This window comes from Cyanistes caeruleus, chromosome 9, assembly GCF_971803275.1.
Source record: "Cyanistes caeruleus chromosome 9, bCyaCae1.hap1.1, whole genome shotgun sequence".
In the NCBI taxonomy this organism is placed as follows: Eukaryota; Metazoa; Chordata; class Aves; order Passeriformes; family Paridae; genus Cyanistes; species Cyanistes caeruleus.
This window is the reverse complement of record NC_141709.1, coordinates 12,518,491-12,532,873: the sequence shown is the minus strand read 5'-3', so window position 1 is coordinate 12,532,873 and position 14,383 is coordinate 12,518,491. Positions and strand designations below refer to the sequence as shown.

Sequence of the window (14,383 nt, the reverse complement as noted above, 5' to 3'; positions counted from 1 at the left end):
CCCATAATAAAGGATCAGCTTGTATGACAGTATTTTAATGTCCTTCTTTCAGTGGGTATCCAATATACCTCTGCTGCTCCAGAAATCAAAATATTAGAACTCTCGTTTTGACAAAAGTGGTGCAGCATTAATGCTCCAGTGCATTCCCAAGGCACAGGACCCAGCTTAATGAGGTAGTTATAGGCCTTTTAGGGAAAATGTCTGAAATTACACTTCACTTCAAGATTTTAAATTCTCTACACAGAGCTGCAAGATACAGACTCTTTAAATAGGCTATATTTAAGAAGTATTGTGTACTTCCCATTTGAATTGGGAGCTGCAGCCTCTGCACAGCAACTTGACAAATATTATCATGAACTACTAAAGCAGTGTGACAACCGCATGCTGAGAGCAAAGTCTCACTAATGTGTTTTGGCATGCAGGTTTGTAATCACACATTTACATATGCAATGACCTACATTTGCATGTCAGATCACACACTGTCTTGCTTTATTAAGACCGGGCACCTCCCTGTGCTTGGCGGCCAGAGTGGCGAGAGAGGGCCAGAGGGCCGTGTTTTTTGGCAGTTGAGGGATGAACTGCCACCAAGGATTAGGCTGATATGGCCTGAGCATTAGACACTTCATTAGAGGTAATCTGTTTAACAGTGGGCAGTGTATGTAAACTTCACAGCCCATTTGCGGCACCTTTTCCCCCCCATGGCCTTTCTTCAAAGGGCAGTGTGGCTGAGTGACAGCTTGTCTCATCTGCTCCCTTGTCCTGTCACACAATTTAGATGTGGAGAGCTGACATGAGAAGCAACATAGCTGCACATCTCCAACTACCACTGGGTCTCTCCTCACTACAATGCAATTTGTGGGGAATAAGCTTGTACAGGATAAAGATTTCCTTTGGTCTGAGACGATAATGGAACAGATTATATACACTTCACTAATGATCACATTATATTGCACCACCAAGTAAATCAGTGAGCACTCAGAATATTAGTTTTCATGGCAGAGATATCTGACAACATTAAAATAACCAGAGTGGCTTCCGTTTTTCAAATTTAGTTTTTAAACTTCTCGCCAAATAATGTATTAAAACTAGAAGAATGTTATTCTTTTTCCTGCTCTGACCAGACCCCGGATCTCAGCTTTACATTCAGTTGTAATCCTGCAGAGAAGAAATGTGGGGAGAGGAAAGACAAGCTTAAACGCTCCTACTAGAGAAAAGACAAATATCATGATATACTAATTAATTAATCATGGCATTAAGAGCTCATTTATACAAAAGAGATCACCTACAACAGAAACCATCATACCCATTTTTGGACTTGCTTCAGTCTCAGAAAACAGCTGATAAGACAATTTAGCAGAGGACTAAAGGGGAAGAAAAGCATCCCCGGGAAGACCACAGAAGTTAGTGCAAGACATTCACAGTTAACTTCTAAGAATATGCCAGACAGTATCAGTCGCTTTAGCCAGAGCTCCCAAGAGATGTCTTACTTAAATGTTCCTCCAAAACTTTCAATTTGCATTCAGTTCCCATCATCTTTGAGATTTAAATTTTCAAAAGCATTTCATGCCCCATAAAGTATCAATGAACTTCAGTACTGACCTAGGCAGGCACAAAAAAAGGCAGCGAGTTTCTCACATCTTTTAAGACAACACTGAAGAAACCAACCAAGACTTTACTGACCAAAATATCCCAGCTTACAATCAGTGAGACCAGCACAAAGCACACATCAGTTTCCCTAGTGAGCAAGACTTCCCAGGAGGTCCTTGCTCTCTGCCAGTGCAACCTCCTCAGTATTGCTCCATCACTGTATGCCAGTGCACTACACCCAGCCAAAAATTTATCTGGATTGCTAAAATAAAACTCAAAAAATAACCTGATAATTTCTTTTTAATTAGGTACAGATTCAGTTCAAAAACAAAAACAGACAGTTGGATTGAAACAATTCCAATAAGCAGTTAAGAGTGGAGTCAGACAGGTTTTTCCTAACTTGGCTTTTCTGTTGAAGAAATCACACCACACATTTCTAAAAATGTTTAGCCAGGTTCCTTTCAGTGAGGATTCCTATCCTATAAAACTAAGCTCACTCAGGTTGAGAGAGAACATTAAGCAGACTAACAGCCAGCTTCAAGATGAGAAACAGCAGCAGAAAAGTTATTTTCTTGGAGAAGTTACCAGTGAAATCCCAAAGCAAACTACACTATTCAAGGCATATAATGCTGCAATAAAGTTTCTTTAGATTCCAAATTTATCCAGACAACCAGATGAAAATACGACTGCAGAGCCTTGCAAAAGATTCCCTTAGATTCTCACCCTGGTACTCAATACTAGCATCTCAAGGTTACCAATCCAAAACTTAATGGGAAATACCACCCTAAAGACTGTGAATCATTGCTTTAAAATTAGCTTTTACCACATGGGAAAAAGGTTTACAAAACACCACTGAAAAACTTCCATGAAAAGTTAAACTGATTGGTCAGTTACTACCAAAGAGCAAGTCAGACATTTTTAGGAAAAGCAACTGAATGAAAAAGCAAACAAAATGTTTCCCTACTTAAGTCTACTGTGTGTACACTGAATACTGCACAGGGCTCTGAGTCCTCATTTTGAGAGGAATACAGGCAAACAACGAAACAGAGCAGAGTAGCAATGCTGAGCAGATATGCTTCCATATAAGAAGAGATGTAATAAACCACTGTTCTTCAGCTTTGGGAATGTCAAAACAAACAAAAAACCAGATCCCAAACTAAAAACAAACCCTAAAAAGTAAGGGATATATATGCTGCCTTCAATTTATAGCTTTTCAGGTCTACTAAGAGATGAATGTTTTTCTCTATTTAGATGCTAAAATGCTCCCATTCTACTCTCACAAAAGTTCTGGCACTTAAGAGTCTACTGCCTCAGACTGCTAACCCATATTTTTCTATCTTCCTCCACAATCTTTTTACAGTGTGGAAGCAGTTGGGACATCCTTGTGATGTAAGTGCTTTAACTTCATCTATAAACTCTGATGGAGTTTTCAAGCACTTAATTCCAAACAGCAGATGAGTTTCTATGCCACTGACTCGGGGTGGAGGACTGTAACTAGCAGTGTACTTCAGGAACCAATAGTGGGTTCAGTCCAGTATTGATCAACACCATCATTAACGATCTGGATAATGAGGCCAAGTGTGATCTCAGTAAGTTTGCTGATGACACAAACTGGGAGGACTGGCTTCTGTACCAGAGGATCATCATGTCATCCCAGGGGACCCAGACAGGTTGCACAAATGGGCTGACAGGACCCTCCTACAATTCAACACAGGAAAGTGGGAAGCCCCACACATGGGCTGCAATAACCCTAAAATGCATCAGGAACGCTGGGCACCGACCTGCTGGAAACCAGCTCCACAGGCCAGACCTGGGGGTCCCATGGGACACCAAAGTGAACATGGGCCAGCAATGCACTCAGTGGTGGACAGCGATGTCCTGGGCTGCATTTGGAGGAGTGGTGCCAGGAGGAGAGGGATGATTCTTCCCCTCTACTCAGCACTGGTGGGAGGACACAGAGCTGCAACCAGCTCTGGGCCACCCCTACACAGACATACTGGAGAAAATGACCAGGGCTCTGCAGCACAGATCACAGGGGGAGAGGCTGGCAGCACTGGCAACATTCAGCCTACAGAAGAGAAGATTCAGGGGGAATCTCATCAGTGGGCTCAAATTCCTGCAAAACATATGTTAAAATACAGAGTCATGCTTTCTTCAGTGGTGCCCTGTGACAGGACAAGAGGTGACGGGCACAGGCTGAAACACAGAAGGTTTCATCTGAACATCAGGAAAGATTTGTTTCCCTGTGAGGGTGACAGTGAAAGGGAGGTGGTCCAGGGAGGTTGTGGAGTTTAAAACTGATGATTGGTTTGCAACAGGCAATGGCAGAAATTCATGGAGTATCACTGCCAGGAGGCGTAAGAAATAGGTGAAGGCCAGAGTCTGAAATAAATATGGGATTTTGGATACAATTTTGAAACAGTGTTTAACAACTCAACATTGCTTAAGGAAACAACCGTATTCCTCTTGGCTTCCTCCTCACACTACAACTCCAACTCCTAAAAGTCAGTGAAGCAGCAGGAGGCAAAAATTAAAACCAATTATCTTCTATGGAACACTAGACTGATAAAGAATTAATTTCAAGATCATGAGAGTACATTCTATCTGTTTACAGTTTCATTGTTACCACAAGAAACAATGTTATCCCTTTCTCTGGGTAAGAAATTAATTACAGGAAAAAAAAACCCAGATATATGTACCTGTGGCTGAAATGGTGGAGCAGTAGGCCCCTGCATCCCTTGTGATTGTTCATCCATTCTATCACGCAATGATGTGCCGTATGTCCTGAAAAGAAAAATACCGTCATTACACTGTAATTCAGCCGGTATTTATGATTAATGAACATCAGCAGAAGAACAAAGGAATTAATCTTCTCAGCTGTATGCCTGAGTTTAGGAACATTTAACCAGTCCAGCTCTGCACTGTTTGGGGAAGGAGGTTTTCTTATGTTTATCTGTTCTATGAAATTAAATAAATCACTATAGGCACCTGAATTTATTATTAAATAATGAGAATTAAAACTACTCGCACCAGACAAATTACTCTGTCTGATAAAAGCTGCATCATCCCATTTCTTTTCAGGGGCACCAACCACTTGTTTAATTATGTATATGTCTGACCTACAGGCAGTAGGGGAAATAGAAGATCAGAAGAGTTACAACTGCAACACACATTCTGCTTTATTTGCATTGATTTATCTGTAGATTTTAGGGAATATGCAAGAGTAGTTCCATCTAAACAGAAAAAAAGCTAAACATGTAGACAATACATTCTGACAAGCTAGTTAAGAGGCCTTTGGAATACCATGGTAGAAACACAGCCTCCATTCCCAGCTGTGAATTTCTCATTTCCCATCAGTAAGATGGGAAGAAAGATGCCTGCCACATCCCCAAGATAGACACACAAGGCTTTGACCAATAGTAAGAGCAGAAAAATGCACTGAATCATTAGTAGGAAAAACAGGAGAGAAAAAAATGCAAATGCTCGTAAGATTATTTTTTTTTTCCTCAACTAAATGCATCCTTTCTCAGGCATCCCTGAGGGGGAGCAGGTGCAGTACCAGAGTTACTGATGCCTACAAGGGCAATGTAGACAATGTTGTCTTCCAATGAAGACAACACAAAAGTTCACTGGCAGCTTCAAATGCAAACAATGAAGTAAGCTTTCATACAAGTAAGAGGGAGAGCCTGAACAACTTTTTCATCACACAAAATGAAGTATCCCTGTGTATTACCCAGTCAAACCCGCCAAGGCCTTCGGAGGAACAGAAATCATGTGTCTGACAGGGGTATTATCCTTGCTTTTCAAGTTATTGTTTTCTTATTCCCTGTTCCAAATCCTGAATGTTCTAAAGAGAGAGAACATCTCTTATGACACCGTTAAACATCCAACATGAGAAAATTTCCTGTAATAAATTTATTCTGCTAAACCTATGTACTTCCACATACAAAGCTATTTACACAGAATCCAATAGCTGTTAAAACACATGCAAATCTTCACAGTAATTTCTCTAGACTATTCAAAGGGTTAGAAATAATTCTCAACCGAAAGCAGAAAACCTTAGAAAAGTTTTTCAAAGGCAATTGTAAAATATTCAAGAAACTAATGAATGGCTTTTGCTTGCAGCACGGTTGCCATTCTTACAGTATTGTTGTGGTAACATCACTAACAGACCAGAGTCACCAAGCAGCTCTGTAGAGTTTCTCTGTGTGCTGCCCTTGTGTAGTAAGCAGTGGACTGCATACACAAACAAATCATTAGTGATCTGCTCTCCCTGGCCCACTGAAAGCAGTCACCCACATGCCATCCCAGCTCCATCAGCAATTCCTGACACCAAACCACAGCCACACTCCAGAGCAACCAAAGGTCCCCTTAGATTTTGCCTTCCCATCCATCATACTTCTGAACAAAGTATACAGGTTGGGGTTCCAGCTGTTTTGTATTACCTGCAACTGATTCAAAGACAAAGGAGATCCAAAAAAAAGCAATTTCAGGCAGGTCAATATGGGGGGGAAAAAAAAAAAATCAATTGTCAAACTACAGTGAGAAGCAGAGAAGGGGAGGTAGGAATTAGCAAGATTTCCAAGACTGTGAGAATGACCATGCTGAGAAAGGGGGAGTCAGCTGCCAGAGACAGTGCACACCACTGACCAGGCAATCTTTAGCCAGTACTAGGACACCAATACCAACACTTTTTGCAGGTTTTGAAAAATCTTCCATGCAACTTCCCCTCCAAGGCAAGAAATCGTAACACAACAGCACTGAAAATTAAACCATTATCACAAGACTTCATTTAAATTCTTTGGGTAGCTTCACAGGGGTTGATGCAGTTGTAACAAATCTCAGGGGAGGAATGTACAGCAAACTTAAAGAATCTTCAGCTAATTTCTTGTAGAGATCTTTCTATCACTGCTAAGAAGACTTTTTTTTTTTCTGAAGCACTGTTTCGAAGAGTCTTTATATGAATTTAACTCTCTTCAATAGAATCAATATTTCTACTAAAGGTTTCACAGTGTTTTACTGGTATGTTTCAATATTCAAGATTTTGACCATGTAATGCACCAATAGGTAATTCTTACAGGTCAAACATTTGCTTCAAATTTCCAAGTGAGAAGAAGTAAACAAAAAAAACCTTTGCCCTCTACTGCAAACATATACCCAAGATTAATGAAACCTGACCTGTAATGTTTAGATGATATATGTTGATTCAAAAATATATAACCCATTCATCTTGTCTGAATGGTCAGAGGCACTCACTGAAAGTGTTCAGAAATTTGTCCCTCTCTTTTCTTGTTAAATTAGAAAATATTAGAAATGGGAGAATTCATATTACTACCACTGTCAGTCACTCTGCCCTCTGTGGCTTGTTTTTATAATAAAAGCAAGCAAACCAAAGAGGTAAAACGTTCTACCATACAAAGCATGGAAGATTTATAAACTCTTGAATTTGTTCTTCTTTTTGCAGAAAGACAAAAGTAAGTATTTTATGTTCATATATGAAAGATTTTTTTAATTTTTCGTCTGTGAAGATGGCAAGATAGATTCACAGTTTAGAGAACTGTGGCATTTTCATCATACAAAATCGTGGAGATGCAATAATGCCAAGGATGCAAAGTAAATCTTTTGCACTATAAAACACAACGTAAGTAAGAATTGGATTTTGTTGCTTGAAGACTGTTTTCATTATCAGGCATGCCTCTCACCTTAATATTAACTCCAGAAGTCAAAACATAGTGCTATAATATTGTTCATCTTTAAATTTCAATTGAGGCAATAATTATGTCTTTTCCAAAGATGGTTTTCAAGTTCTAATTTACAGTGACAAGACACTAAAAATACCCCCATAGACTCTTGCCTATGCTTGTTTAAAATTGAAATGCAAATACAAAACACATCTATTTGTAACACTATCACCTCTAAACAAGTAACACGGTGACCACCTGCAAATCCATCACCCTGATATATAAAGGTTCACAGAAAAGAAGCAACAGGTGAAGTGAGGCAAGTCAACTATAATCCTCCAAAACTTTCAAATGCAACTCATGTTCTTCAATATTCTCAAACTGATCACATAGGGGGGAAAAGTACTCCTTGCCTTCACCATACCCCTTGCAAAAACAAGGAACTTTCTCAATCATTTATCTTGCAAACATGGTGTTCACCATTTCGATGATGAAGTGCATTTGGATTCAGACAACCTGTAAAGAATATGGATCACAGGAACACAGGCATATACACTAAATCTTATGCTCTTGTTATGTCTGCTAACACTTTACAATTACAGTTAATATTTCTGGTTATTTACTAATATTTTAAATCTTTGATTTTTTCAGTTGATCAAAACAGTAGGTAGCACCTACATATAAAGGATGCAGAATGAAGTTCCTGGGTATACAGACAACAGGATCAATTCTTCGTTTGAAATCACAAGGTTACAGCAATTCCTCTTACTCCACAAGGCAGAAAAGGAATCCTCACCAGTAAGTCAGACCATCAAACTCCAAGTGCCTGAAATGGGAGTAACACCTCTGCCCTCCTTCACAAACAGGCCTCACTGCCCTCATTCACTTCCTCAGTGGCCATCTCTCAGAGCTCTCAGGAATCTGCCCACACATCTGAAGATTACACAGATATAAAGCAGCCCAAAAAGCAAGAGCGCACTCCTACACACCAAAATCACGTCCCACAGGCAACACTCGGCTTTCCAGGTGGTTTCCAGCAGCCTGCCAGAGGAGAGGCAGGACTACCCACTGGTGTCAGTGCAATCAGAGCAGAGGAGCCACTCCTGAACCAGAGCCAGAGCTCATCGCTATCAGTTCACTTGAATGTATTTCAAAACAACATTGAGAATAAAAAAATCTAAAAAAAACTAGGAAAAACTTGAAATCCTTGTGACTTAAGGCTAGCAACTAGGTGTTTAAAAACATGATGAGACTGTATCAGGAGAAGAAGATTAAATGCACTGCTTAATCACATGAAACATGCTTTGTAAGATCTAGTTTCATAGCTTCAAGTCCATAAAGCATTCACACTGAATTCACACGGTATTTAGGTAAAAATGTTATTGCTTTAACAGATGGCAGTTCTACAACAACAACAAAAAACATGTTTTCCTGTAGAAAGCATCATTAATAGTCTCAATATACATCATTTCTATTAGCTACTTGCTTGCTACGCACTTGTTTGTCAATTTTGCATCTTAAGTGAGAACAAGTAATCAACGTCAAAGCAGAAACAGCTATACTTTAGGAAAAGAGCATATACTTAAAAGAATATTCAGAATGTTACAGTTCTGCTGAGAATCTGAGAAGCTTGGGCTTTTTTTTTTCTGCAAAATATAGCTGTAACTACTCCACATAATTGCTAACACAGAAACACGGAGGTACACTGGCTCAGGATGTGCTGATCAGGGACACAGTCAATTTGGCTGCTCTCAAAGGATGGAATGTACTTTGTTTACTTCTGGATTACACCACCAATTAAGGCAGGTATTTTCAGTTTTTAGTATAACCATTATTTTAGTTAGTTAGAGACAACACTCTTCAGAAACAACTATTTATTGTAAATAATTTTCTTGTAAATTTTGTGTAAACTTAGATTCTTCAGTGTCTAACATGAATCTAAAATGAAAAATTTTAGATCAATAAACTTTTCATTTCTACTAAATTTAAAGACAAGAATCAGCCTCAGATGATGGGTGGGGGGGAAAACCCAACAACACATATCGATATTATGTTTCCATGTAAGAACACAGGCTAAAGAAATATATATATATATTCCTATTTGCTTGTATCACATGTTGAGTCTCAGCTACCCAAAAGCACAGTTTAAACGTAGGTAGAACATTCAGTCACCCCAGCTGAACCTAAAAAAGCCAAGTACTGTGAAAACAAGGGTTTACATTTCCAAGTGCCTTCCTGAATACCCAAGACACAATTCCGCAGCCCACCCCACCAGCGCTAACCCCAGCAGAGCGTGCCAGGGAGCCCAAGCGTGCCGGCCTGATCCCAGCACTGCTCCCTATCACCTGGAGTCACATTGGCATGTCCTCCCAGCTCCAAAGCCACAGACCTTGTGGGAGGAGACAAATTTCAGACCCAGCAGTAACAGCTTGGCTCTTCAGCTTAATGTGAGCAGGGTTAAAAACAGCCACAGACCTGGTTTATAAGGCAGACTGTCTTAAGTCATTCTTTACCTCTTGAAGGCAAAAACTTGGTCACTGGAGGGAGTTGGCTTGGTGGTCAAACTCAGCCCACATTTTGTCGGTTCATCAACACTGATAACACTCTTCAGCACCCATTCAATGCTGGCAACCCAGGGGCAGGCTGCATTTCATAATGTTTATATCTACATATATTTTTATATGCATGCATTAATAATGCAAAATGCATTTAAGATGACACTCACTTGAAGTTAGTCTGCCAAGACTAACTGACAGGGACAAAGCAGACTCATACTGGAAGACCAAGTTAACCATTATCACAATAAAATGTCATGTGTCCCTGTTAGTATACATACATATATAAACATTATATAAATGCATATTAAGATATATATGTCCACATGTCTGTACACACAGAATATGTATCTATACTTACATGTGTATGTACACAGAATATTTCATTTTACCACTGTCAGCTAATAGCAAATATTTGCTTTACATTGTCCAAAAAACCCAAAATGTCTTCTAAAGTGTGGAAAAACCATTTGTGGATTCTCTGCAGAAGCACTCACATCAGAGAGAAGCTGTATATGCCAGAGAGAAGCTGTATATGCATCTTTTGAAGTACTGAAAGTGATTCAGTATAGATCCATATACATCTATATTCAAGAAAGATTAGATTTATTTTTAGAAGCAGTTTCTAAAAGCCAGATCTACAGTCTCCATAGCATGCCAAGACACTCCTCCCCTCTGTAAGGACAGCCTAGATTCTGAACAATACAAATTCCCAGAAGTTTTTAAAACTACAGGTAGATATTAACTACCTAATTGCAAAAACTGCATTTTTCAGTAAATCTATGTCCAGCTTCCCTACTCATGGGCAGTCCAATCAAACCAGTCAAAAAAAGACAGTTAATCTGGGGTAAAAGTTGGTTTTAGCAAGAGCAGGAGCAGCCACACACAAATAACCCATTTGGAAGACAGTAAGGGAAGGGAATACACTAACAGATCGTACGCAATTTTCTCATCCATTTGGCCTGACTTACCAGGCTTATTTTCACTCCAACCCTGAAAACACACATGTCACTCACTGTCATTCCCCAGCTACGAAGAGTTTGGTCTGTCAGTGCTGTCTGACTGGAAGATGAAAGTCAAAGCTCTCCTGCTTCACAAGTTCGCTTCCATTTCTCTTCATCTGCACAATTAAAAAATTTAGTTTACTTCTCCCTCTCCATTTCAATTATATCACTCAAGTAGATAGCTTATCTTGCAAGGTGCTCCCAAAGGGTTATACATGCACTGACTTGCCCTCTATCGAACTGTTGTTATTTCTTACGAACTGAAAAAGAAACAAGAACTGACACTGCTGAGCAGCAAGCTTCTACATTTTTCATTTAGTTTTTACTCATCTGAAAGAAATTTGATAACTCATTTCTTCATACTCAATAGCCAGTTATAAAGGGCATAGGTAGATCATAATAATGTCACAGTGAAAAGTATTGCAAGGAACAATGCTCTGTATTTAACCCTGATACCATCAAGAAAGCAAACCCTCAGCCCACAGCACACCAGGCTGTGCTCCTGTGTCTGTAAGTGAGCAGTTCTAAGACAGTGTGAACAGATGATGTGATGCTGCTGCTTTCCCTTGCCTTCAGCCAGGACTGGCAAACCCCCTTTCTTCCAGTGGGGCTGCTGTAGCTACCCAGACTCCCGGTAAACAAAGTGAAACTAGCTGAAAACTAACCTTGAGAAAGCTACTTTTTCCCAGTTCAGTTCCAGGAATCATACCATTGCAGACACAAGGACAGAACCGAGATAGCAGAGGGGAAGACACAGGAGTGCTCTAGCCCCAGCTAAGTTGGATCAGCTGACTCTACTGCCAAATTACATCTCTAACCTGAAATTACACAAGCCAATCTAATGGCTCAGTAACACCAAAGATCTTTCTCACTTTCTCTGCCACATGATCCCACACTGCCATCTTGAACTCTCTGGTCCTGTTGCGAAGCTGATCCAACTCCCTGATACAGCTGGGCTTTGGCTCCTCAAGCAGAAAGCAGAATGTGGGGGACTCTGCTGAACACCAGACAAAAAAGTAAGATGGAGAAGTTCAGGGATGGGAGATGTAGGAAAGGCACTGTAGGAGAAACAGAACATCTTCTCTCTGGCAACATTGTGCTAGTAAGTTTGCTCACCACATTTAACTGTGCTTCATCCTCAGTACGGAGGTGAACAAGCACTTAAAAAAGCTGCAATAGCAAGTGAAGTGCCAGAACAGAGAGAATGCAACTGGCTCAATACCAACTCAAGAGTTTTGTCAGCAAAATACTGTATGGGAAAGTAGAAATAGGAAACAAAATAAATGGAAGGAGATAAATGAGGATAACAAGTTTAACTGCAAAAAGGAAAAGAAAAGGGAAAAAACCCCCAAAAAACTAAGATTTTCAGATAATGGAAACTAAAATATTATTTAGAAACTCTTACAGGCACAAAACCTCACACATAGATATAGTCCTAATGTAAGCATAACTTTAAATGCATCTATAAAAGCAAATTATTCATAAAGAGATGCTGAAGAGATTTTACTGAAAGTGTGAACAGCTGATATTCACACAAGAGTTAAAAACACAAGACAAATGAAAAGACTGTCAGATTAACCCATTATGGCTAAGCACAGGGAAAATACTTCCCAATTAGAAGGCTGGGTGGACACAACTGTGCAACAAGTCTGGCTGACAATGTCTGTGTTGCTACAGGTGAAGCAGAACACATTCAACAATAAATTCCACACACTCCTCAAAAAAATGTCTCAGAATCTTAGAAAGCAGTGCAGGACATCCTGTTGCAGATGTTAGATGCACATTCTCAAGCTGAAAAATTTTATCTGTTATACATAGTTTAAAATCTGCTAGCCCAAAGTAAAATGAATGAAGCACGATAAAGAATTAGAAAAGAAACACCAGCCATGTTTAATAGGCTTTCTGTGAACCTCTGAGCAGCATTCCCCTTGACTGCTGAAAGCAGTGCGTAACCCAGGATCCCCGGGTCCAGAAGCAAGGCAGGCAGCAGCCAGCACACTCACTTCAGAGACAAACCAACACTCAAGTGTGCAGCTGTTTCTATGTTTTACATTAAACCACCACTGTCTAAAGTTGCAAGATCCATGCGTGGTTGTGGAGCACCCTCAATGACCAGCTGTACATTTGGCACTCTGTCTGCAGGCTGCTCCTCGAGTCCTGCTGCTCCCTGTAAAGTTCACACACAGCCCACATACCCAACACACAGTTCTGAATTTCAGTCACGGCAAGGACTGGAAGTTCACTGCTGCAAAGACAACTCCTTTTTTGGATTTGCTCTCAGATGAGGACAAAAAGGGTACAGAAGAAGGGCCTCTACAGGGCAGAAGGCTATGTGTTTTCCCACCACCAGTTTTTACCTATTTTTAGAAGTAATTTTTAGTTCACCTGTGATACTTTTGCCTTCCAGCTACCAAAGAATCAGTAATTTTGTAAATTCTGTATTCTAACACAGAAAATTGAAATGAACTGAGAAAGACTGGTTCATCAACACTTCACAGCACCTAATTCAAATATCTCCCAGGTGCTTCAGCAACAAACTAATCTACAAACTCTACATGAACTTTTATGACATTGTAAAGTAATTAATCTGGTCCAACATAAATACATCTATTAAATAAGACAGCAATAACTTTGATATAAATCATTCCAAGCAGCTTGAAGAGGCCTGAATGCAGATTACGAAATGCCACATGATGCAAACAGTCTATTTACTTTGTCACTTATAATCCAAAACAAGTCACTAATATCACAAGATTAACTATGCACAATCAGGTTTTAATATAATTGTTCACAGCATTTTCTTACAAACCCCTCTTTTTAATGAGTTGTTTAATATTTTATAACAAATTTCCTTGCATAAATAGGTGCTTTAAGCCCAACCGGTTACAATGGCACTTGAAATACTGTGTATTTTCTACCTACAAAAATCACAACTGAACCACAGGTATGTTTTACATGCCTGGAACAAATGCACAGGAGTCTCTTCACCAAATAAGCAACTCACTTTTACAGCATTCTTTCTCTGCAGTTTTTTAACTAATCTGACAAGAAGAATTACTTTAATACTTATTAAGGAAACACAAAGTTAGATTATGTACTTCAGTCGAGGGCTCAGTTCCTTCCCATGCAGCCAGGGAAGTCAAATGGTGATAAATACAGCAAATCAGTGTTCTAAAGGTTGCCCTTATCACCACTTTGGTATTTTGGTCAGTTATTTTCAACTCTCTTGCAAAGCACATGGAATGCAGAAAAACTGAACAAATTCTCTGGAAATTAGTCATTTAACTCCTAAAACTGTCCATATTATTAACCTTCATAGGATAATCCTGTCTTCTCCTAAATCCTACTCCCTGGGAATCAGGAGGCATTTTGGTATAAACACCAGATAACCAAAAAACTCCCTTGGAGGAAGAGAAGAAGTTAGTTCACTTGGACTTTTCCTAGGGGACTTTGCAATGTAAAATGAGCTCAACCAAGGATCCAGCACAGATGTTTGGAAAAATTATCAAACTTCAGAAGGCAGCAAAGCACTGATAGTGATAAGCTGAATTTAGCA

General features: G+C 39.6%; 1 protein-coding gene across 16 annotated transcripts in view; it reads right to left on the bottom strand.

Moving 5' to 3' along the window:
- NEK7 (NIMA related kinase 7) overlaps positions 1-14,383 on the bottom strand; it is a 90,968-nt gene that overhangs the window by 68,699 nt on the left and 7,886 nt on the right. For 12 of the 16 annotated variants that reach the window (XR_015273819.1, XR_015273822.1, XM_086842004.1 and 9 more), the window contains one exon: positions 4,287-4,371. Coding sequence is in view for 13 of the 16 variants with exons in the window: in XM_086842004.1 (XP_086698130.1) it covers positions 4,287-4,371 (85 nt within the window). In the remaining 3 variants the exon portion in view is untranslated. Of the gene's footprint in view, positions 1-458; positions 559-4,286; positions 4,372-5,320; positions 5,435-10,839; positions 10,944-14,383 lie in introns of those variants that run through there. The other 4 variants (XM_086842011.1, XM_086842012.1, XM_086842008.1 and 1 more) reach the window with 3 other exon arrangements.